This window comes from Schistocerca americana, chromosome 1 (assembly GCF_021461395.2).
Source record: "Schistocerca americana isolate TAMUIC-IGC-003095 chromosome 1, iqSchAmer2.1, whole genome shotgun sequence".
In the NCBI taxonomy this organism is placed as follows: Eukaryota; Metazoa; Arthropoda; class Insecta; order Orthoptera; family Acrididae; genus Schistocerca; species Schistocerca americana.
The window spans coordinates 556,916,049-556,942,406 of NC_060119.1; the positions used below are offsets into that span (position 1 = coordinate 556,916,049).

The 26,358-nt window shown below is 45.6% G+C and overlaps 1 protein-coding gene across 1 annotated transcript in view; it reads left to right on the plus strand.

Annotated features, from left to right (window-relative positions):
* Positions 1-26,358, plus strand: part of LOC124576936 (peroxidase-like) — a 169,004-nt gene that overhangs the window by 123,918 nt on the left and 18,728 nt on the right. Inside the window, exons 8-9 of the mRNA XM_047131216.1 lie at positions 5,214-5,361; positions 21,798-21,954. Of these exons, the coding sequence (XP_046987172.1) occupies positions 5,214-5,361; positions 21,798-21,954 (305 nt within the window). The remainder of the gene's footprint in view (positions 1-5,213; positions 5,362-21,797; positions 21,955-26,358) is intronic.

The window sequence follows — 26,358 nt, forward strand, 5'->3', positions numbered from 1 at the left end:
TGTTCAACAATATTGACATACCTACATTAATCTAACTCTTGGTGGCTCCACACAGCACACCACAAAAACTGCCTACTCCATCGTCCTTCCATCACAGACAGCTACCTACGACTGAGCGCCCAGCGATCTCTTACTCCAACAAAGCAGTATCTTTGGCTTTGCAGTCGCGCGCAGTCAGCGATCCACGTTATCGAGCCTATCAGAGGCATTCATCGTTTATAGTATACTAGTTTCATTTTAATTTATTAATATTCTTATCTTATTCTGGTGCCACATACAAGTGTGCCCGAGTACACGCCTTTCAAACTCATTACCAGAGTAACAGATTTTCTGCACTGACATCGAGCCTTCTTAGCCAGACGAGATAGGGGTGGGGAAGAATAGAGGATGTTTCAGTTAAGGGTGAACACTTCTAAAAATCCGTAGACAATTCCTAGGGATGTGATACGTTTAGTGTAACTATTAAATTAATACTGTTACTGGGTTACTGTCTTGATACGGTGCCCCACTGCAAACTGTTAACGAAGGTCAGGGAATTAGTATTAGGCTTCCAGATATGTCAGTGGCTCGAAGACTTCTTAAGTAATTGAAACCAGTATGTTGTGCTTGACGGTGAGTGTTCACCAGAGACAAGGCTATCATCAAGAACGCCTCAGGGTAATGTGGTAGGATAGGTCTTATTCTCCATACATTGGGGGTGTGACGGGTAAGTGCAGATACTTCTATTGGTGACTAAGGACGGTGTGCTCAACAACATTACATTAGCATTTACGTCATTTTCAGACTAATAATGAGTTATTAGGACTCTATGACTTTAGGTTCTTTAGTACCTCTAAGTACACATGACAAGAGCAAGCCATTATTGCTTATTTTCCCCTGGGAAGCAGGTCAGATGTTGAAGTTTGGTGAAGTTACGACTGTGCAGAGAACATCAGGTCGTAAAAACTGTGAAGCGTTTGTGGGAAGACTGTTCGAAATCAAGAAAAAACAACCAACACGCTGATGTACGAACATCTTAAGGTGCCACAAATGAAAATATCTGCACTTGGACCCCGTGTAAATGGTCTGATGGACAGGGTGAGCATCAACTTGCGGCTATTTCGTGATGCTGCTGACGGGTGTGGGTAATTGTCAGTAAATTGAAGGTGGCGAGGGAAAGAAAGAACAGGAAAGGTGAGGGATCGCTGTTGTGAGCTGCTTTGGGACATTACGCGGAATCGGCGGCGACGAGTGAAATTGTGTACGGGACCGGGGTTCGAATCCGTGATCTCCTGCTTCCTTTTTTTTTTTTTTAAGGGATAGTGGACCGGTGGGGGCTGAGGGTACAAAGTGGGCAGGGGTCGAAACCCGAGGCCTGACTGCAGTGTCCCCTCATCACCACCGACCCTGTGGGGCACAGAAAAGTGGCAGACACAGGAATCAACAGAAGTGGAAGGCGTTGTTGTTGTTTATTTATTTGCATTTGGTCTTTGTAATATTCATTATTATTATGAATTTATGTGGAACATTGACCAGTGACAGAGAATAAAATATAAATGCTGAGCAAGAAAAAGAAAAGAAAAAAAAATAAATAAAATCCGTGCAAATCTACGACGCGCTCTCCCATCCGCAGAGGTCGGAGGTAGAATTGATCAATCGATCATACGTGGCTTAAACTCCGACACAGCCTGAGGGAGGGGGGGGGGGGGGGGGGGGAGGGGGTAGGTGCCCTCAGCTCCAGGCACCCCCAACTTAGTGGAGGCTTAACAAAGATCCCTCGAAAATAATCAGCAAATAATGTTCGGTAACGTAGCCTGTTTCTGAGAGCTGCATGGTCTGTTCGTAAATAGTTCCAGAAGTCGAGGTGGGATTCAGGTCCCTCATGAAAGAGATAAAATCCACGTAATTGCATGACATTTGGCGGCAGAAAATGTTTGTCCCCGGGTATAGAAACATTCGCGGTTCGATCGAGTCTGGTGGCACTCGGAGATAAAAAATGTAAATGTCTTGTGACTAGGGCCTCCCGTCGGGTAGACTGTCCGCCGGGTGCAAGTCTTTCGATTTGACGCCACTTCGGCGACTTGCACGTCGATGGGGATGAAATGATGGTGATTATGACAACACAAAACCTAGTTCCTGAGCGGAAAAAGTGTCCAACCCAGCCGGGAATCGAACCCGGTCCCTTAATATTGACATTTCTGTCCCGCTGACCACTCAGCTACCGGGGGCGGACACTCGGAGATAGCAACCAATGATTTGCTGCACGAAGTGCCAGACATTTTGCGAAGAGGCGCATGTCAGACAGTATTCATCAGTGTCGAGCTGCTGGCAAAGGAGACAAAGAAGGGACTCGGACAAACCAATGTTTTGCAGTCGCTGTTTCGTGGCAAACTTCCTGTTGACTGTGTGGTAGCACAGTGCCCGGACGTCCGTAGGGAGGAAGGGCTGGTGGGTGGTAGTCCACACTATGGGCCACTGGTTGGAGGGCTGCTTGGTCTCCATCACATTCCGGGGAACATGGCGCAATAGTATACTGTAAAAATCCTTAGTCCTGGGTGGGCGCGTATCCGGTAGACTGGTATGAGTGTGACTGTAGTCGACGAAAAAGGTCGAAATGTGAGACAAATGAGGCATGATGTGACCGACAGACACCGGTGGTGAGGTGGAAGCAGGCAGGAGGACGTCAAGCAAGCTGCGTGTTAGTGGTGTGCCCCGTCTGGTCCACTGTCTTCTCATGGTACTCATATACAAGGCCACAGCTCGCATACGGACATGGACGAGCCCGAGGCCACGATCCTGTAGGAGCAGGGTAAGTGTCTCATAACGGACTTTAAACATGGAACCAGCCGTGAGATAATAGCCAAAGGCCGCCTGAAGGCTACGCCCAATCACCGTCGGCAGAGGGAGAACTTTTTGTTTTTATTTTGTTTTTAAAGAAAATCTTTATTCCATTTCTGCGAGTTACTACCATGGTCAATGATAGTGTTTCCGGTAATTGGCAAGTGTCATGATCAATTAACCTTTGTGCGATTTTGCCTTCAGTAGTCATATTGAGATTAAAAGGGAGGAAGGAGGATTACATTACAACGTCTCGTCGTAAGCGAAATTGAACGTGAAGCAGAATCTCGAACTGGGAAGGATGGGGAATGAAGTCATCTGTGCCCCCTCTAAGGATTGCTCCTGTCATTTACGTAATAAATTTAAGAAGGTCATCGTTAACCTTAATCAGTGCAGCCTGATGACAGTTTGAAGTGCTGTATGGTAACTTCATAAGGAGAAAACAGTGGGAAAGCCACAACAAACATTATCTCAGACGATAGCCTGTACACGTCCACAAAATATATTGTTACTGGTACACATCTGGTGGCGCAAAGGACGTATTGTCTGCTACTAACTTCTTCACGGGGATGTGTCCTTTGCAGTTGACAAGTTGTACCAACAAATGAAATGCCTTTCAGTCTCTGAGTAACAAATGCGACCTGGAAGACAGCATCAAGGAGCTTGGCTGGGGAACATGCCTACTGCACTGCTTCTGATCTGGCACCCTCATGTGTTTACCTTGCTCGTCCCTTATCCAACCACCAAGAAAGGTGGTTTTGTTTTCTGTTGTTTGTTTGCTTGTTTTGTTTCGGCGATTGAGCTTTAGTCTCGTCTAGTGTCTCATCATAATACCATACAACGAATCGCTGTCTTAATTACACGTGAAGTCTTTTGTTATACTCAAGTATCTTTACCGGAATACCACGTAAATGCAACATTGTGGCTGTGAGAGTAGTTGCTGGATGAAACGCAGTTAACAGAGTAATCAGTGATACGATTTCATTAACATATTTGTTTATTTTCAGTAACAATTCCGCAGTGCCGGCCGGAGTGGCCGAGCGGTTCTAGGCGCTACAGTCTGGAACCGCGCGACCGCTACGGTCGCAGGTTCGAATCCTGCCTCGGGCATGGATGTGTGTGATGTCCTTAGGTTAGTTAGGTTTAAGTAGTTCTAAGTTCTAGGGGACTGATGACCTAAGAAATTAGGTCCCATTGTGCTCAGAGCCATTTGAACCAATTCCGCAGTCTTTATGTTTCTTACCTCTAGAGCTACTGGTTACTGAACGTAGCGAGACGTCGTATGATGTCAAAATTTCTAAAGATGTTCTGAGTTCGATATAGCTGTTTGTAGCTCTATCACAAAGCAGGTAAAATGATACCCTCACGCCAGTTCAGAGCTGAAAGCGTTCATCGCCTCCTCATTGCCCCTGTGACGGCTGATATAGATAATTCACAATGTAGACAACGAGTTTAGTTGTAGTTGCTGCGTGAAAATAATCTCCTTTATCTAAAAACATATATTTCATAAGTCGATGACACACCAAACTGAGTGGAAATCATTCAGCATCTTTGATTGGTATATCACGAATATATCAAGTGAATCTTGCGAGCTAAGTCTCTATCATCCCAAGACGTAAGAAAACTATCACAGCGTCACCAGACATGTTCCACTATGTTATCACCATCCTACCGTAGTCGTAGTAGGACGATTATATTTCTACAGGCAATGTCTTTCTTGAATGGGCCCATAATTTAGGAGTGCATCTTGTGCATCAATGTTGCAACGGCTTAATTACTTTTACTACGATGGCGTGAGGAGTTTTCTCGTATTTATGGTGATAAAAGGGGATGTAAAGTTGCACAGACTACCAGGTTGCAGGTCATCAATCACATCACACCAGAGGTTCACTGAGAAAGTAACTTGGAATCTTGTTTCCCTAGTGTCATAATACACAGGAAAGGAAACAATCGTAATCCACTGAGTTCAGATTCATTTTACTGACGGCGACATTTAGCAGGACATGTGAACAAATACTTTGTTTCAAAGTTGTGAAATACCCCGAAACACATTACCTATCGACATCAAACCAACATGGATTTGGAAAGCATCACTCTTGTGAGAGACAGCTGGCACTTTATTCGCAAGACGTACTGAGTACAGGGGCTCTCAAATTGATTCCGTATTTATAGAGTTCCAAAAAGGCTTTTGATATAATTCCTCACAAGCGGCTTCCAGCCACATTGCTTTCCATTGGAATTACATAAGAACGTCCAGGTCCTTCTGGTAAGATAACGCACGTCCCTACAATCATTTTGTTGCTCAAGAAATTCCCTAAACTCGTCAAAGTGAGTCGGTGTATGTTTGTTATACCCTGTAGTTCATGCTTCTGTACACGGAGGGCCTTGTGTTGCAGGAGAGCGCGCGATGCGGCAGCTGGGCCTGCGCCCTCAGCGGCAGGGCTACACGTACGACTACGACGTGTCGCTGCACCCCGCCACCATCAACGGCTTCAACGCCGCCGCCTTCCGCGCCTTCCACAGCATGATCGAGGGCAACCTCACGTGAGTACGCACATCTTCCCACGTATCAAAGTTGCTAGAGCCAGTCAGCAACCTCATGAATCCATGAACCCTGCATGTCAGCAGGGGACTGTTCAAACTGGTGGGGGCTCTTAAATGGTGTGGGGCGTGTGTAGTGGAGCGATATGAGCCCTGGCACGTCTAGATACGGCTGTTGACCGATGACTCGTACATAAGCATCCTGTCTGATCACCTGCATCCATTCATGTCCATTTTACATTCCGACGGACTTGGGCAATTCCAGCAGGACAATGAGACACCCCACACGTCCAGAATTGCTACAGAGTGGTTCCAGGAACAATCTTATGAACTTATTCACTTCCACTGGCCACCAAGCTCCACAGACATGAACATAGTTGAGCATATCTTGGTTGCCTTGCAACGTGCTGCTAAAAAGAGATCTCCACCCCCTCGTCTCTTACGGATTTATGAACAGCCCTGCAGGATTCACGGTGTCAGTTCCCTCCAGGACTAATTCAAACATTAGCCGAGTCCATGCACGTCGTGTTGCAGCACTTCTGCGTGCACGCGGGGGCCCTACACGATGTTAGGCAGGTGTAACAGTTTCTTTGGCTCTACAGTGTATATTACTGAGATGCGTAATAGTACCAACTGAAAAGCATCGAGTAAAGAAGTATCCGTGTCAGGGCGAAAGAGCATCATACCAAGAATTTTCGCTACCTTTTCCATGAATCTAGCTGATTTCCTCAGTAGCATCATTTCAAACCTTTCAAGCCATTCAAATACCTATCATCATTTCATAACTGCGATGCCAGATCGGATACGTCCAATATATTGCTTCAACCTTTGAACAGCACCCTACTTGTTATTGAATACCACTTAGCTCCCTAGAAGATATTAAACCTTAATCTACTTTATCTATTATCACTAGCTTCACACTTGGTATATTTCACCTATTTTCTTTCTGTGTCACAATGTAAACTATCTGTAGTTTTCACATCCTTTTCTATTTCTGTTTTCTTCTTTCCACCTCATCTGTTGATCTTTATCCTATCATTTCTTGCTCTACCTATGAATAGACCACTTCATGTACACATTAATTCCTTCTATACGGCGTCTAACTTTTCCTTTAGCTGTGTGTCACTACACAAATTCAACAAGAACGTAATGAGGAAATTGTGTTACAAAATTTACATGTGCGTGAATAAAACGGCAAAGAGCCTCCAAGAGCCCTCAGTTCATGAACATTGTTGATGTCACCAACACAGCATTGTTCAGCACTTGTCAGGAACCCCGATACCAATTCTACTGTAGCGCTTGAGGGTTAGGCAACCCCTTCGAAACCCTGTAGGTGGAGTTTGCCTACTTTCAGGCGCCACAGCAGCCACAACGCTGATTTTGTTCGAAATTTCTGACAGCAATGTTTTTAACAGGCTCATTAACGAGGGTGTTAATTCTGCGCCGCCCCTCCTCTCTCCCCCCTCCCCCCCCCCCCCCCCAGGTGGTCGTGGCACAGGAGGCCTCGAAATAGGAGAGCTGTAAAACCATGTACTCCCTTTGCTTCTTCGGATCATGTTCGAATTTCGTAGAATCGTTCTGAACGGCCATCTAGTGGTTCCATGCTGCATGCCAGAGCAAAAACTGTGGTCGCACTACACTCCAAAGGCGTCAGATCACATTCAAGGGGGTTGCAGCCCTACGATGTTCTTAGACGGTGAAACGCCTAGGGGGTGGCAGCAGTGCGAACGTTATCAAGAATTTCGTCCTGGTGCTCATAGCACTGCGAACTGCCATTTTCGACCGCGAAATGTATGGGAATCAAACTCCTAAGGGAAGGGGTCGTTCAATTGACGTCCTTTATGCCACCCTCTGAGGCATTCTCGTGTCGATTCTAAGTGACGATATGTCTCTAATGTTTTTCTCGCCCACCCATAAGAAAACGACTTGATTTCAACGCTGGTTGTCGCAGTTCCGACCTACACTGCAAAGGCATCGAAAGAAGGGATGACATGCGGGTAACAGCGGGTGTGACACCCTTCCCATCGTGTGACACGTCCACGGTGGCTTTGGGGAGAATTGTGGTGTAATTTGCTGTCAATGTGACGTCAGTGCAGCTCACGCAAACTTCTGAACTCTGGTCTTGGTGTTTGAAGCGTCACCGTGCCCAAGGGTGACGTCGCAGGACGCCATGCTTTTGTACCATCAGAGCGGAAGGTTGTAGGCACCTTTGAACTAAATTTCAAACTTACGCTTCGCAATAGGAGACAATTACGGAGTTTCGAATACACGCGGTTTTGGTTCAAATGGCTCTGAGCACTATGGGACTTAACATCAGAGGTCATCAGACCCCTAGAACTTACAACTACTTAAACCTAACTAACCTAAGAACATGGTTCCGGACTGAAGCGCCTAGAACTGCTCGGCCGCAGCGGCCGGCCACGCAGGTTTTTGGGAGTATAAAAGCAGGTATTTTTTACTAGTGACTGAGAGCAGAGTACTGAAAAACATTACGTCATTTACACTAATAACTATAGCTATTAGGAATACTATGTTTTTAGATTGGTTTGTACTTCCAAAGACATGTGGCAAGAGCAAGCCATTAATGCTTATTTTCTCGTGGGCAGCAGGTCAGGTGTTGAACTGTGATCACGTGGCCGCAAAACAGTCTACACCGACAGCCGTAGTCCACTTAGTGGTGCAGTTACACTGTGAAAGCATCAGGTAGTAAATTATGTGACACGTTTATGAGAAGACTGTTAAGTCCAGAGAAAAAATAACGAACACACTGAAGTGAGTACCAATGATCACAATATCAGGCCTTACATTCCTAACACCCCACATATACAGCGTGCTCCAGAAAGATGAGACAAACATGGAGGGTGTTTTAGAGGGTGTCTTGAGGAACCAATCGAGAAATGTCACTCAGCGACGCTAGACAGCGTCGAAGCTATAGGCGGCCGAACCTGCTGCTAGGCCACCCCTTCTCCAGCAACCATGTCTCTGTTCGCGAAAGAACCATAGGCGGAACGTCTCGCAGTTTTGTTTGTTAATCAGTGATCGCGAGTGAGTACTACAGTCGCCAGTGGAGAAGACGGAGCTGTCTGCTGCGTAGAAACTCCTTAACTCCTACGAATGCGATACTCTGTTGCCTTGGTGGTTGTTGGTTTCGGACATGGGTTTCCATACGCAGTTTATTTTTCTCCCGGAAACCTCTAAAATTCCCATTGTTTCTGGGTATACACGAGAAAAATAAACCGCAGGCGGAAATCCGTGTCCGGAGCTGTCATCCACCAAGGCAACAGAGCGTCGCATTCGTAGGAGATAAGGCCTGTCTACGCAGCAACTAGCTCCATCTTCTCCACTGGTGATCGTGGCAATCAGTCGAGATCACAGAATAACAAACAACATTGCGAAACGTCCCTTCCTCCGCCCGTCAGTGTACAAAGGCCAGCGCCTGTAACTTCTAAGCTCTGTGCCGTCGTTGGAAGACGTTTCTTGATATGAGTTCCTACCTCTATTTGTGTCCAAAGATACCTTCTACAACCCTTCTAAGGCTGTCGCAACGTTTCTGGGACACCCTGTGTATATTATGACTTGGCCGATGGCATGTGATGCCTCATCCAAGTTCAAGACAAAAGTGTTTGTATCAAAACCTAGTCCTGCCAATAGGTTTAATAGAAATGTGATTTACAAAACGAGGTTCTGGCGTGGCTGTAACTGCGTGCAGCGTTGCCAAGAGGAGGTAGCATGAACTATGTGCTGTACAGGAGCTGTACTATTAGATTAGTGAGACGAAGCAACGCCGTCGAAAAAGGATAAGCAGACTCGCGGATGTTCGAATTGCGTTCGCGCCAGACTTTTCCTTTTCAGTCAAAGGACCAAACTGTATCCAGTTTACACCTCCACAATGTCGTATCTTGTATATTTCTTTCTATTACTGTTACTTTTATTTAAACATTAGGAAATGATACGAACTTATTACAGACGTAAACGATCACTTTGTTTCGTCAAAGACAGAAATACAGATAACAGAAAATAATAGTGGATTCACAAAGATTGTCGGTATCGAATAAGGTACGAAGAAACACGATAGGTAGACAGCACTAGACAGCATTATTCCATTATTTTCATAATTCCATTATGTAGATTTGCCGCTACTTAAAGTACGAGCAACATTCAGTTTAAAGACATTCAAAGCGACGTCTTGCATATGCAAACACTTCGCCGTTCGCTGTATCGTACTTCGCTGGAGCCTTCTACGCAGGCACGCGAGTTATTAGGTCGTATCCATGTATGGGTAGAGTGCTCTAAAGTGATGGCCCCACAAATAAAAATATAGAGGATTAAGGTCCGGGGAACGTGGAGGCCAGAACATTGGGACTCCACGACCAATCCGTTTCCCTGTAAAGGCTATATTTTAATAGTTATGCACATTCATTCCAAAATGTGGTGGTGCATAATTATGCTGAAACCATAGCTGCCGCTAAACACCACGTGGAACGTTTTCTATTGCGTCAGGCAAAGAATTTTTGCAAAGAAACATACGATACAGGGGCGCATTCAACTTCTCCGGCGATAGGTAAGAGCCCAAAAACACTCCTCCTACGACTGCAGCCCATAGGTCCACGCCAAAGTAAGCCTGAAACCCACGTTCACGGGTGACATGTGAGTTATGTTCCGATCAATCCACGTTCAAGGGGACATGTGGTTTATGTTCTGATTAATAATGGCTGTTATGGAGGTTGAAAATTCCTCCATGAGTGAAGCTAGGTTCGTCAGTCCATATCACGTTATTTGTAAGATGTTCGTTATCTTCCACTTGGTGCAAAAGCCATTCACAAAACTGTACTCGTCGAATGTGGTCTTCTGGCCATTGGTGTTACCGTGTAATGATACAGACGCAGTTCTTCATCGTGCAACGCTTCAACAACTAATCTTTGAGATATTTGAAATTGCCTTGCAATATCGTGGATACGTCGCCGATGTGAATGGTTTCAAGAAACGCGTCCTCTGTTTGTGAAGTACGTCAAGTCCTTGGACGACCTCTGTACACTACTTACGGACAAAGATTACCGTTTTGTAGAAGGCGTTGCTCCAGGCGACGAAAAACATTCTTATCGGTATGTCGCCTTTAGGGTACCGTACAGCGTACGCATGAGCAACAGCAGCAGCAGCAGCTTGGTTTTCGGATGCACCCAGCAACGATATATATTCACGAAGATACGCAAATATTTCAATATGTTATTCTACAAGTAAAAGGAAAGAAAAGAGTTCATATAAACATAGGTTTGCAAATGTTTGGTTACCGAGTTACGGCTAATAAAAGATTTTCCTTGACATTTAGCAACTTCGCTAAATTAAAGGCATCGCAAAACTTAAAGTAAAGCACGATTTCATTAATTTTGTTGTTATTGATCTGGTGAATCTAATAGAACATGTCCCAGACGTGTATCTGCATTAGTTTTCCAGAACATCCAGAGAAGCAAGGACATAATGTTGTAAAATTTTTAATTTATTAACTACTTCGCCCAATTTCTTTTTTAGATTCCAGACAATTGCGCAAAGTTTTCAAAAGAAGTTGTAGAGAATTTAATTTTGGAAAAATGATAGTAATAACGTTAACTGAAACTGTATGAATGTGTCAGATAATCTGCTTTTATTAATAGCATAGCACACGTGAATTCATGTTAAACCGGAAAACTAACACGTTTCAAGGTTAGGAACCGACTAAAACAACTCACTATCGGTTGCCAACAATGACATAAACGTTTTTACATTCTTAATGGAAAGTAATTAAATTTACTTGTACAATAATCTTTGCTTCTCTGGATGTTCTGGAAAAGTATTGCATTAGATTCACCAGACCAATAACAACAAAATAAATGGATATCGTGCTTTATTTTAACCTTGTACAGTTTTGCGATCGCTTCATATTAGCGAAGTTGCTAAATTTCAAGCAAAATCTTTTATTAGCCGTAACTCCGTAACCAAACATTTGCAGACCTATGTTTATATGGACTTTTTCTTTAGTTTTACTTATAGAGTAACATACTGAAATATCTGAATATCTTCGTGAATCACCCTATGTATGTCCGCCCCCGGTAGCTGAGTGGTCAGCGCGTCAGACTGTCAATCCTAAAGGCCCGGGTTCGATTCCCGCCTGGGTCGGAGATTTTCTCCGCTCAGGGACTGGGTGTTGTGTTGTCCAAATCATCATCATCATTTCATCCCTATCGACGCCCAAGTCGCCGAAGTGGCGTCAAATCGAAAGACTTGCACCAGGCGAGCGGTCTACCCGACGGGAGGCCCTCGTCACATGCCATTATTATTATACCCTATATATCACTGTTTATTTTGTATTCAGTAGAACGTTCTTCATCATGATCAAAGGAAAGAGTTTCCTGTTATTAGTGATAATGTGAAAGTTTTTTTTATGAATAACAGAAACATTTTTTACGTAAGTTCGACGAAGTATTGGAGCACTGTTTCATATATTTTTGTTTTGTGGGTCACAGTCTGCCTTCGGCGGTGCTACGGCACGGACGTCTATTTACGTCGCTGCCGGAGACGTTCGCGCTCGCGTTGTTTACCTCTTCGGCGTACTCGCGCGTTTAGACGACTCGATATAGAATGGCACATGCATACCGAAAGTCGACTCTCAAGATCAGTTTTTCGAATGAATATGCGAGACCGAAAGCCTACGAAATCGAAATGTTCCTACGAGACGAAGTTAAACTTGACTACAACGAACTTGTCGGAATACACCTCTCCATAGTGAGCAGTGTCCTTTACGTCAAGCTGATTAACGATGCAGTATGTGACAGAATCATCCGAGATACTAAACATGGACTCAAATTTCGTCACTCTGATGGACATGTTGGAGAAGTAACTATTGATCACGCAGGACTGGGCTTACGAGACATACGTATTTTCGAACTTCCCTTCGAGGTTCCTTCTGACTTGGTCATTGACGCCTTACGCCCATATGGAAGAGTGCTTAGCCACGTTGAGGGAAAATGGTCCAACTTCACGACTTACCCCGTTCTCAATGGGGTGCGTCAAATCAGAATAGAACTGACACAACATGTACCCTCTTACTTGTTCATCGGCGGATGAAGAGCTATAGTCATCTACGATGGACAACCCAAAACATGCTCAGGCTGCGAGAAAGAGGGCCACGTCCGTTCCGAATGTATGCAGCGGAGGATAGTGCAAGTTCCAACCGGCGAACCCTTGCCTCAGTCCACGTTGACGCCGCTGACACTAACGTATGTGGACGCATTTCGAATAGATCCCATCCCGAAGAATGACCAGCTACAGAATCCTGACAGTTTACGGCAACCGACTGCAGCAGAGACCGCCTCCAGTGACGAAACGACGCACACTTCTACCGCTCCGGAGACGATGACGACCTTAACTGGACGGAAAGGATCGGTAGGAGGTACGGAAATTGATCCTGCGGTTGTGCCGACAGCTGCTTTCGTCCCTGAGCACCGGGAGTCACTTCCGCACTCGGATACGGAGGCGTACACGCGCAAACAACGATCGCCGAAGCGCCACAAGAAACGACGACTAGCGCCGTCGGATACCTGCTTACTGCAGTCCACGTCAGACGGACTTGGGTGTGACGCCGATACAGTGCATCCGGATGTGCAACGAGAGGTTCTACCTCCCACACAGCAGTACGACGCGAATCATGCTAGACAGGGGTTGAATACAGACACACCGGACGGAAAGCCGACGGAAGGAGTCCCTCCACCCACCGGAGCAACGCCACCGCCATCGGTCAGCCATGCCGGAGAAACACGGCGGGAGCTGGACCTCCAGCACAGGAACTGGGCCGACGAATCCGATACTGACCCACAGACCGACGACGCACCCGCAATGGCGAGTGCTGCGTCCACCGGATGTTAACCACACAGAAGATGCAGACTGCCGCACAGACAGCATGTCGCCGAGCAGCGGCACACAAATTAACATAAGCGTTCATGTGTGCTTTACGCACTGAGGAACAGGTAATTCGAACAGCCTTTATTAATATTAATACGATCAGAACGCCTGTCAAATTGCAATTATTACGTTGCATGCGTCGGACTTCGACATCGTTCTTCTGCAGGAAGTATGTGTTGAGAGCTTCCCCGACCTATATGAGTACGATACACACATTACACCTACTACCGACGGCGGAAGCGGAACAGCGATACTTCTACGTAGTGGCATTGTAGCCGAGGACGTGGTGTACCTGCCGTCAGCGCGAGGACTGGCGCTCACAGTGCTGGGAGTACGGGTCGTTAACATTTACGCACCGTCGGGGTCCTACAGACGGCGCGATCGATCCCGATTTTACGCAGAGGAGATTGCAACACTATTCTTAGGTCGGTATGAACATGTCTTATTTGGAGGCGACTTCAACTGCGTGCTCGCACCAAGAGATCACCACCCACGTTACACTTCATGCCCGGAGCTGCGGCAACTCATACAGGACATGAATCTCATTGATACATGGGAGACGATACATGGCGACAGACGTGGATACACCTACGTCACGAGTCACTCTGCAAGTCGTCTCGATCGCATTTACGGAACACGTCGTCTCGAACCTGCGATCCTCGATGCGGAATTGTGGCCTGTCGCCTTTTCAGATCACATAGCGATACATACATATGCACGGTCTCCCTGAGTCGTCAAAAAGTGTGGGGGAGTCGCAGTGTTTGGAAACTGAATACTGCACACCTCAGGGAACCTGAGTGCAGACGCTTAATCGAAGACACTTGGCACGTGTGTGAACGACGCATCCCGACATATCCGACGACGTTGCAGTGGTGGCTGGAATGCGTTAAGCCTGCATTGCGGCGAGCGTTAATTGCATACGGAAGAGAGCAGATGATGTGGAGGCGACACACGACGGAATTTTATTTCACGATGCTCCGCGAACTTTCAGTACAAGCACCTTCACAGGAGCGTCGTGCCGGTATAAAACGAGCACAGGCCCAAACAATTTCCATAACGCGCCGCCGTCTGGAGGGTGTCGCAATCCGTGCAAGGGCCTTTGAACGAGTCCGTGGAGAATCACCGTCGATGTATCACATTATCAGAGAAAAACAACGTAGCCGCAGAACCTTAATACAGACGGTCGTACTGCCAGATGGTCGCCGTATGACAACGCAAAAAGACATTGCCAGCGCTTTTGTGGAACACTACGGTCATCTCTGTGACGAAGCGGAACACGATCAGGCAGCCTTTCATGAGGTCCGACGAACGCTCTCCGCGTGTCTCGACGAGACGGCCAACCTGGAGTTAACAGGTGAAGTCACAGTTGACGACGTAATGGAAGCGATTGATAAGGGAGCGTCGCACAAATCGCCGGGGACCGACGGGTTTCCGTTGGAGTTTTATCGTACATTTAAAGATCTCATGACTCCACGATGGACTTCCATGTGCTGCGAATTGATGTCTCCCAACGTGCCTCTTCCACCCGCCTTCGTGGAAGGAATGATCATCCCCATCCACAAACCATCCGGCGGCACAGGGATACAGGCCTACCGGCCACTGACCCTTCTTAATTGCGACTACAAGATCTACGCCAGGATACTTGCAGCACGCTTTAAACGCGTAATACGCCAAGTGATTTCACTCGACCAAACCCAGCTAGGAGGAGATAGCAATATACAAACGGCACTCAGCGACTACCGCGATGTTATCGCACTGGCAGCAACATGTCGTCTCCGGGGAGCATTGGTATCGATAGACTTCGATCGCGCATTTGACAGGCTGAGCCATGCTTATCTCACGGACGTGATGACGCAAATGAAGTTTCCGGAAAGTTTTGTCACCGTCGTCATGAGACTACTCCACGGCGCCGCATCCAAAGTGCTCATCAATGGACGCTTGGTGGGGCCCATCACCATCTCACGATCGGTCAGACGAGGGTGCCCGCTGTCAACGATATTATATGCCATCGCTGTCGAGCCGCTGCTCTGCGGGCTCCGGAATCGACTCCAAGGAATGACCATAATACACAACAAGTTTATAAGCAGAACATACGCGGATGACCTAGTGTTTTAGCACGGTCAGGCGACGAGGCAAGAGTGGCCTTGCATTGGATTAATTTTTATTGTATGGCTACGGGAAGTCGCCTGCACATGGCAAAGTCGGGAACGGTGAACATCGAGAGAGGACTCCCGCCAGCAAGTGTAGCACCATTATAGCCGATTAACAAGATGAAATGCCTAGGAATTATCTTCACTACAGACGTTCGACGCATGGCGGCACTGAGTTACAGACATCTTCTGCGAACAATTCGTGCGAGTGTCCGAAGCCACAGGTTAAGGGCACTGGATAAGATACAACGGGTCATCTTTGCCAACACTTATCTAGCCTCTCGCATCCCCCACCTGGCACAAGTTCTTCCTATGCCGGTGGTGTTGGCCCGCCGAATCCTGGCGGCACTAGGATATTTTGTGAGCACAGGTCTGCTTTTTAAGGTCGGATACGAAACCCTCACCCTTCCTCGTAGTCGTGGAGGTCTTGGAATAGCCCACGTACGCGACCGAGCAGTGGCTATTTATGTAACCACAATGATAAAGATGTGGACACGACACCAGACAAGTCGGACGGGCACCTTGATGGACGAACTCGCTCCACCTTCACGTTATGCTCCGGTAGCGGTGTCTCACATCTCACCATCGCTTGCCCATATGCGAACCTTTTTTGTGGAACACAGTTATGTACATATGGAACTACCGACTACCAGGACGGCAACGGCACGTGATATATATCACATCTTGACTCGACGACGGCCAAATAATGCCGTAGAGCGCCGCCAACCAACAGTTACGTGGTCAGTGGTATGGCGTACAGTGCACCACCCACACCTTGATACGGGAACGCGCGCACTGTGGTCTCAGGTGATAAATGGGAAATACGTGACTCGTCCCAGGTTGCATACAATTCATATGGCGGACGGGCCACTGTGTCCGCAGTGCAATGTTATAGACACAGAGGAGCATCGCCTGATATGCGGACCTTCGGCGGACGTATGGTGTTTGGTCAAAAAAATGATAGCCTTCCTCCTTCGGGTGAGGCCGCAGGCAATAGAACCACGCACACTACTTCTCCCAGATAGGACATATTATCCCCGAACAAAGACAAACGCAGTGACCTGGATTCGAGGTTTGACTGTGCGTTATCTTTTCCGAGACGGCAGTAAGAATGTGCTCGACTTTTGGGCCTTACTACAAGATCATCACTCACAGCTTATGAGACATCCGAGATATCGAACATATCACGCAAATTTTTTGGGGAGTGCCTTGCTTGATCCTCCACCCAGTTGGGGTGTCCCGGGTAGGAGAATGTAATTATTGATTATAAGTAGCAGAACAAGAAAGGACCAGGACAGTGGAGAGGATCCACAACCACCCATGAAGACGTACCCGACACCAACGCGAGGTATAACTGGATTAGCGAGGTACGCGCCCAAAAGAGGAATGTAGACCGTAATTGTTTTGTACTCACAGAAGTAGGATTTTTTTTACTATTATGTAAAAAAAAAGTCCACTTATTTACGTTTCCCAGAAATATTTTATTTTCTAAAGGTCATCGTCTTATATAAAAAAAAATGCTAGCAGCAGTTTATGTTTGCTATTGTTACCCCATAAAAAAGATGGTAGAGCACTTAAAAAAATAAGACTGTTCGCTATAAGCGGGAAATCCGGATTCGAGTCACGGTCCGGCATAAAAATAAAAAAAAAATAAAAAATAAAAAAAAAAAAGGTCGGCGCGTCCGACTGTCAATCCTAAGGGCCCGGGTTCGATTCCCGCCTGGGTCGGAGATTTTCTCCGCTCAGGGACTGGGTGTTGTGTTGTCCTAATCATCATCATCATTTCATCCCCATCGACGCGCAGGTCGCCGAAGTCGCGTCAAATCGAAAGACTTGCACCAGGTGAGCGGTCTACCCGACGGGAGGCCCTCGTCACACGCCATTATTATTATACCCTATATATCACTGTTTTTATTTTGTATTCAATAGAACGTTCTTCATCATGATCAAAGGAAAGAGTTTCCTGTTATTAGTGATAATGTGAAAGTTTTTTTATGAATAACAGAAACATTTTTTACGAAAGTTCAACGAAGTATTGGAGCACTGTTTCATATATTTTTGTTTTGTGGGTCATTTATTTTACCATTTTTAATAGAAAATTGCATTGTGAAGTGCTATATGATACATCTGTATGATTTTATTTATTCTTACTGAAACATCCCTCTATTTCACTTTACATTTCAACAGTTTCCGAATAAAATTTGAATTAAACATCGACAATTTCAATTTTGATATAAATACTATTTATTTTTAAGTATCAGAAAAGAGGGTTAATATGTAGAACAAAAATGTTCTGTTGGTTACGCGGCCATTTATATATCCGCATTCAGTTTCTAGACAGTTGAGCGGTTCCGGTTTCTAGGGGAATCTGGTAAGACACTGATCGTAAACGTAAAGAAAGCGATCCGAGGTAAGCCGGCCAGAGTGAACGACTGTTTAGGCGCTTCACTCTGGAACCGCGCGACCGCTACGGTCGCAGGTTCGAATCCTGCCTCGGGCATGGATGTGTGTGATGTCCTTAGGTTCGTTAGGTTTAAGTAGTTCTAAGTTCTTGGGGCTGATGACCTCAGATGTTAAGTCCCATAGTGCTCAGAGCCATTTGATCCAGGTAACTACCGATAGGCATGCAACACACCTACCATATAGGTAACGCGGGTACAAACTTAACTGACCGAAGTTAGTTGGAAGACTGCCGTAGCCTACACTTACTTACGATAGCCCACCGTATTTTTACAACTATACTTATGTTTAAACGTTTATATGGTGTAGTGTGCCCAAAGTATTTTTGTATGTCTGTGGTGAGTTGGTGAGTAGATGGTTCATTATTACATATGTTCATCGGTATCACATGCACTGCCTGACACACACACACACACACACACACACACTCACTCACTCGCTCACACACACACACACACACACACTCACTCACTCACACACACACACACACACACACACACACACACACACACACACACACACACACAGAGAGAGAGAGAGAGAGAGAGAGAGAGAGAGAGAGAGAGAGAGAGAGGAGAGAGAGAGAGAGAGAGAGAGAGAGAGAGAGAGAGAGAGAGAGAGAAGGGAGGGTGGGAAGAAAAGGTGCTAAAAAAAGAGATGAGTTAGGAGCTACCTAGTAAGGAAGTCAGAGAAAATCGGTTCGGCACTTAATACTTCCCATTGCTCTATCAGTATTATGTGTAAACAGAGATGTGGATGGAGTTAAACTGAAATATAACGAAGTAGCGTTAGAGCACCGACTGAGCAATTGAGGTAGCATTACTCCACATCAGCACTGCTTGGTTGGTTGGTTGGTTTGGGGGAGGAACCAAACAACGATGTCATCGGTCCCATCAGATTAGGGAAGGATGGGGAAAGAAGTCGGCTGTGCCCTTTCAAAGGAACCAACCCGGCATTTGCCTAAAGCGATTTAGGGAAATCACGGAAAACCTCAATCAGGATGGCCGGAAGACGGTTTTTGAAAAGTCCTCCCGACTGCGAGTCCAGTGTGCTAACCACTGCACCACCTCGCTCAGTATCAGCGCGGCAACTGGCTATTGCAGTCCGTGCATGATGGAGAGGCTGATACGGAAATGCCCTTTTCTTTTTATGAAACACGGTCCCTTTTGTTGCGATATGTGGGGCAGGATAATCGACACTGGAGTTCGGAAAATCACCGTCATTTACATCAGCAGACTCTGCATGATGTGAAAATAAGAGTATGGGGTGGAGTTGGTGGAGCACAGATTACTGCACCGATCTTTTTCCACCAAACTGCAAACTCTGGTAAGTACAGGGTTATTACAAATGATTGAAGCGATTTCACAGCTCTACAATAACTTTATTATTCGAGATATTTTCACAATGCTTTGCACACACATACAAAAACTCAAAAAGTTTTTTTAGGCATTCACAAATGTTCGATATGTGCCCCTTTAGTGATTCGGCAGACATCAAGCCGATAATCAAGTTCCTCCCACACTCGGCGCAGCATGTCCCCATCAATGAGTTCGAAACGGTATGGCTTCTGCTTTAGCCTTTTCCGTAAGATTTTCCAAACCGTCGGCTGTGGTACGTTTAGCTCCCTGCTTGCTTTATTCGTCGACTTCCGCGGGCTACGCATGAAACTTGCCCGCACGCGTTCAACCGTTTCTTCGCTCACTGCAGGCCGACCCGTTGATTTCCCCTTACAGAGGCATCCAGAAGCTTTAAACTGCGCATACCATCGCCGAATGGAGTTAGCAGTTGGTGGATATTTGTTGAACTTCGTCCTGAAGTGTCGTTGCACTGTTATGACTGACTGATGTGAGTGCATTTCAAGCACGACATACGCTTTCTCGCCTCCTGTCGCCATTTTGTCTCACTGCGCTCTCGAGCGCTCTGGCGGCAGAAACCTGAAGTGCGGCTTCAGCCGAACAAAACTTTATGAGTTTTTCTACGTATCTGTAGTGTGTCGTGACCATATGTCAAGGAATGGAGCTACAGTGAATTTATGAAATCGCTTCAATCATTTGTAATAGCCCTGTATATGAACAACGTGCTGCAATCTATCTTGAGTGCTTACAATGAATGAAGCTATACAGTTATTTCGTGAGGACAAAGCAAGAACACTCATCGCCATTGCCCTTGTGACTATAATACAGCTCTTTTTGAGTATAGGAACCATTCTGCTTCAGGAGTCTGAAGTGCCAGACAGCGCAAGGCCTAATTTGCAGAATGAATTTTCAGTCTGCAGCTGAGTGAGCGCTGATTTGATACTTAGTGGCAGATTAAAACCGTGTGCCGGATGGGACTCGAACCCATACAGTTGCTTTTCACGGCCAAGTGTACTGGCGACTGAACTATCGAAGCACGACTTACGCTCCGCCCTCGCAGCTTTACTTCCGGTAGTATGCTTTCTTCCACGTTCTTCCACATTTGCATACAAGTCCGGAAATGAAGTACCAGTCATCGGAATGGCATCTCTCCCGGAAGAAAGGATATTGTGGAGAAATTAATTAGTTACACCGTTTCATTCGGGAAATAATCCCCTGCGGCTATGTCATTTCTTCACAATATCCTTTCTTCCAGGTGTGATAGTCCTGCAAGGTATGCAGAAGGACTTTTCTGAAGTTTCAAAGGCAGGAGAAGAGGTACTGGCGGATGTAAAGCGTTGAGGTTGGGTCGTAGGTCGTGAGCCGGTTGTAACGTCCCCTTTGAAAATTAAGAATGACTGTGCTGGTAAACCACTACGTTATTTGATACAGAAACAGCTGAGTAAAACTCAACGTACTCAGACAGTTTTGTCTTTGCTTATTCTGATCATCACTAAACTGGCACACAATATTTTAGCGGAACGCAATCTGACTTTCAATAATCCCTACCAAAGGATAAGCCCTGACTAACAATAACCTTTACCTTACATGAATCACTTACCTCACAAAAATCTTCGTTACTCGAACTACTGCAATACAGCTAGCGCCAATACTGCCAGCTAAATAAAATATTCTAACTACTGAAGGCACTAACTACTGAGAGGCATAGTTAGCAAATTAAAGATTTTGATAGAGAACAAACAATGTATTTACCTCAATAGTGTTCAAAAGTCTATATATATATATATATATATATATATATATATATATATATATATATATATATCAGTTCGTGACATTTCCTTTTTCTGACGGACACACATCCAGATCGTCCGCTCATAGTAACCTCTCAAAACTCTGCCATTTCTCTATCCACACCCACCACTGCTGGCGGCTCACCTCCAACTGCCCAACGCTACGCGCTGTTCGCATCCAACTGCCCAACACTACACTGGCGAATATTCCAACAACGAGTCCAGCCAGCCACAGACTGCACACAGCGCAGTCAGCGATGTTCATACAGAGCGCTACGTGGCTTCACCAACATAAAAACCTAAACAGCCTACTTAGACGGTAGCCACCCTTCCCCGCGAAAGGCAAAGGTTGCAAGATGGAGTCCTGACCGGCACAAAGTTTTAATGTACTAGGAAGATTGAACTAGTTTAGTTTATTTTTTGATTGCAATCGATATACCACCTGCCACACTGTCTGAGCAACGAGGCAGAGCGTCGTGTGGTGATTGGTGCCGGTTTATGGGAGTACAGTTTCCCTCTCAGCGCCGGGGACCGTGCTTTCGTTGAATATGAAACAACGTATATCAAGTAGACTGCCATTTAGAATGCACGCCCGCGGGTAGCCGTACTTCCTATACTGCAGTTGAAGTTTGCTGAACTCTAATACATAAATCTGGTGTTTTTAGTGCATTAATGTATGCAAAGTTTGTATGACCTTAATGCAGATCAGTGCGGCGCTTAGTGAAGAGTGCCTGTGTTTTTGCCGACAGGCTGGTGGACGGGGCGCGGTGCCCGGTACGCCACTACCGGTACAGCGACGGCTACTTCCGGCCGGCGGCCGTGCAGCGCGAGGACAACCTGGACCTGCTGCTCAACGGCATGGCCCACCAGCCGGCGCAGAAGCTCGACGACTCCTTCACCACAGAGGTACTCCCCAGCCATCCACACTAATCCTCTAGCGACAGCGACTCTAAAAAGTAAAGAGCGTTTGTTACTCCGGACTTTAAGATATCGTAACAAATTTTTTTACTATCGAAAAGAGTCTTGATCACAATTTATTTATTACGATGACCGGTTTCGACCACTACTGTGATCATCCTCAGACCTACAAGTCGTATACAAAGCTTTAATTTTTTTCTCTGAGTGTTGATCTGTAAGAATTATTATGTAATCTATGTGAATGGAGGTCTCTTACTACACCAGTAAATCGTATCTGTGCAGCATGTACTATACATGTTAGTTAACAATATTGCAGCCTACTCATTGAAAATCGTTTCAGTAAAGACATGTTGCTGCTTAATTGTACATCGTCTGACGTGACAGTCTTTGCCATTCCACTTTCGCAACAACTTCGTTAGAAAGAAGCCTGCTGCCACATCTTTGCACTGGGGTTTATCCTCACCATGGCAACCACTAGTTTGCCTATCGACTTTACAACAACTACAGTGGAAAGAAGCCTGCTGCTACATCTTTGGAACGGCGTCCAACTTCGCCTTGGCAACCAGTGGTTCCAAATGGTTCACTAACAGGCCTTGAGAGGGCAACTCATGTACTGTCAAAACGAAGTTCATTTGTCCTACATGTTTAAATATTTTTAACGCTTCTTAATTGACAATAACTGTTAATTAAGCTAAGTTTAGTGTGTGTTTATTTTCCTTTCATGACAATGTTTTTTTAACCAAGAAATTTTACATTGTTATTCGACCTGTAACCCATTGGTTACTAATGACATCATTCCGTCAGAAGTGGGCGGAGCCTCCTTTATATACAGTAAGACGTGCACTGGTTTCTCCAGCAGTGATTCTCCAGTAGAAGGAGGTCTTTACTGATTGGTAATTCATCGTTTTATAGCTTTATAACTTTATGTATTTTATTTAATGTATGTAGCCCTCTAATTAAAGCTTTGTATACGACTTGTAGGTCTGAAGATGACCACAGTAGTGGTCGAAACCGGTCACCGTAATAAATAAATTGTGATCAAGACTGTTTTTGATAGTAAATACTTGTAACGCTTTGATCACTGTTCACTCCCACAATGTATTCAAAAGCAAGTAATAAAATTATTCTACATGGACTGTGCGGCTGGTCCCGGCGGATGTTCGAGTCCTCCCTCGGGCATGGGTGTGTGTGTGTGTGTTTGTCCTTAGGATAATTTAGGTTAAGTAGTGTGGAAGCTTAGGGACTGATGACCTTAGCAGTTAAGTCCCATAAGATTTCACACAATTATTCTACAATTTATATTGATATCTTGGTTATTTTTCTACGGAGTCGCCGTTCAAATTCAAACATCTGTCGTACCGTTCAACAAGTTTTCCTGTGCCTCCTCCATACTCAGTTGCTACCAAGTTGTTGAAACAGTCACTAACGCCCTCTTTCAGTTCGTTGTCACTTCCGTTCAAAAAAGCCTTCAGTTTAGGAAGAAACATGGTAATCACTCAGTCAAATCGGGGCTATAAGGTGGATGTTCAAAAATGTCTCACTTATACTGTCGTAGAAAATCTGCCGTCAACGCAGTAGAATACAGGCGAGCGTTATGGCGAAGAAGGCTAATGCCGCTGGGCGACAACACACGCCTTTTGTTTTGAACGACGCTACGTAGACGGTGAAGGGTCTGGCAGCTGACCACCGCGTTATTGTCTCTCCGGTAGGTGTAAAGCCGATAAGTAGGATGTCCTTTCGATCCTAAAACGCTATGGCCATAACCTTTTTGGTGCTCAGAATTTATTTGGCTCTTTTCGGTTTTGTTGGGCATGGTGATGTCATTCCAGTGACTGGCGCTCTATTTCAGTGCTTTTATGCGAAACCCAGGTCTCATTGTCAGTAACAATGTAGTTCAAAAAATGCTTGCCATTGCTGTCGTGCCGAGTGAGAAAAGGCAGTGGAGTTCCCATTTGCAGTTTTTTGTGTTCTGTTTAAAGTCGAGAATTCCACACTTTTATATAGCCCAAATATTCACCAATAATTTCATAAAGAACTGACCGTCAAATTTTAGAGAAGCACGAGGCCAATCTATGAATAGTGAAATGCTGAATTTTTTCATCACTCCTTCAGTAGATAGTCGATCTGATCATTCAAGAATATTCGTTCCTCAAGTAAATGATCTTTCTTTCCATAAGCTTTTGCTATCTGAAGTTCCGATAGAGGGGGGTGGGGTACTTTTCTTGAATTTTATTACACTAGGTACCTCACACGTGACGGAATCTCTAATTTTATCACATATTTTAAACTCTCACAAATAAACTGTATACGACCGTTCGTGGCCACTGTTACCGTTGTTCATTATGCTTGCTCCAACGCTTATTTACATCTACGACACGGCGACGTAAGTGGGCGGGAGGGGGGTGGTGGAGGGGAGGGGGAAGGGGTGAGGAGTGGACATTGCGCAGCCCATCAGATCAATTTTTTTTTAAATTTTGAGAATGACTCTCGTCGCACTTTATTTGTTTTGTATGGCTATGTGGCACCTTCCGATCTAAAGCTCATGCTCACAAGTTATAAACTTTATAGAGAACGAAACACAGTCTGCAGGAACTACATGGATTTTGGAAATAACAGTATTTCAGAATCCAGCTCGTGCTGTTCGGCCACTAGACACAGAAAGCAAACATACGGACGCCAACGTTAATGTCGCGTTCTTTGACTTCCGGAGGTGTCCTATGCACTTGTCAACTGTCAGCTAATCGACAATATACGACAGTAGCGAATGTCAGACCAACTATGAGCTTGGGCTGAAGAGATCATAGGGAATAGTTTAAGAAATCATCAGACGTAACTCTGCACTTACCACAATGGACCACTGCTCTGTTCACAACAGATGCTGATGAGACAAAACATCATGAATTTGTGGGTACGTGATGCGGTAAGGAGAGAGTACAAACAGAGGAGAGACGCGTGGGGAACCACTCTAGCGACGATAATGGCCTCAAATCGGTAAATCCACTCAGATAAACGACTTAGAAAAGGGTCAGTTACTTATGACCCGACGCCTGGGAACGGTGGAACTACGAGTAGGCAGAACGCACACGCGTCATCGCAATACGTGGAGGAGGGGGACAGCGGGGGGAGGGGGGGGGGGGGGAGGAAGCGTGCCCGATCCTTAAAACAGGAAAGCGGTTATTTGTGGCAGATTTGACGACAGAGGTTGGTGCAGGTGTTGGGTGCAAGCACAACTGTTTCGGAGCACACCTTTCAGAGCACACTCAACACCTTAAATTACGACTGAAATGGACAAGAGGGCATATAATTTGACCGTGGATCTGTGGAAACGTTTCAACTTGTGGGATGAATCACGTTCCTTGTTACTCGAGGTCTGTGGTCGTGTCGGGATGCTCCGTCATCCAAGCAAAAGTTTGCTCGAAAGATCCACTAGCCCACAGACGCAAGTCATGAGGGTAGTGTTATGCTATGGGAACATTCATCTGGACCTTCATGAGACTTGCGGTGGTAGTCGAAGGCACCACGAGCTGTGCACTACGTGAACATTGTTGCGGACCCTCTTCATCACTTTATGCTTGCAGTCTTCTCCAACGGCTACGGTATCTTCCAGCAGGATAACTGGCCATGTCACTAGGCCATCGTACTTAAGTAGACTGAGAAGCACGGTAGTGAAATCATGTTCGTGCTTTGGCCATCAGATTCGCGTGGGGCACTATCAAAAAATGGTTGAAATGGCTCTAAGCACTATGGGACTTAACATCTGAGGCCATCAGTCCCCTAGACCCAGAACTACTTAAACCTAACTAACCTATGGACATATCACACACATCCATGCCCGAGGCAGGATTCGAACCTGCGACCGTAGCAGCCACGTGGTTCCGGACTGAAGCTCCTAGAACCGCTCGGCCACAGTGGCTGGCTGAACATGTTTTGGTCAAAAGGCATACTTGTAAAACCGAGGTCTCTTTCAACTCATCCATGTTGTTTTTGTGGTCTTCAGGTCTCCATGTAGAGGAGTAACTCTATCACGAGATCTCATGGTCACAGCTCGATTTTTCAAAGTGACGGAACTTTATGACTACCCTCACATCTGTTGTGGATGCAGCTGTCAGTTTATGCCATATCGCAGAAGCGTGGTTGGAGTACCTTAATTGGAATCTTTAATTAAATATCTGAATTTCGCCCTTTATGTGTGACACGAGCAAATCATTACATCAAAACAATGATAAAGGAATTCATCGACTATGAAATGAGGGAAAGACCTCAATAAACTCATTTTATTGCATATGTACATAATTAAATTGATAATAAAGAAATGGAATGAACGTTAAAAGTGGGAAGGCTAATGCCGTGGCAATTGGATAGGAGATCTTGAATGTGATTCAAGTGAAAACC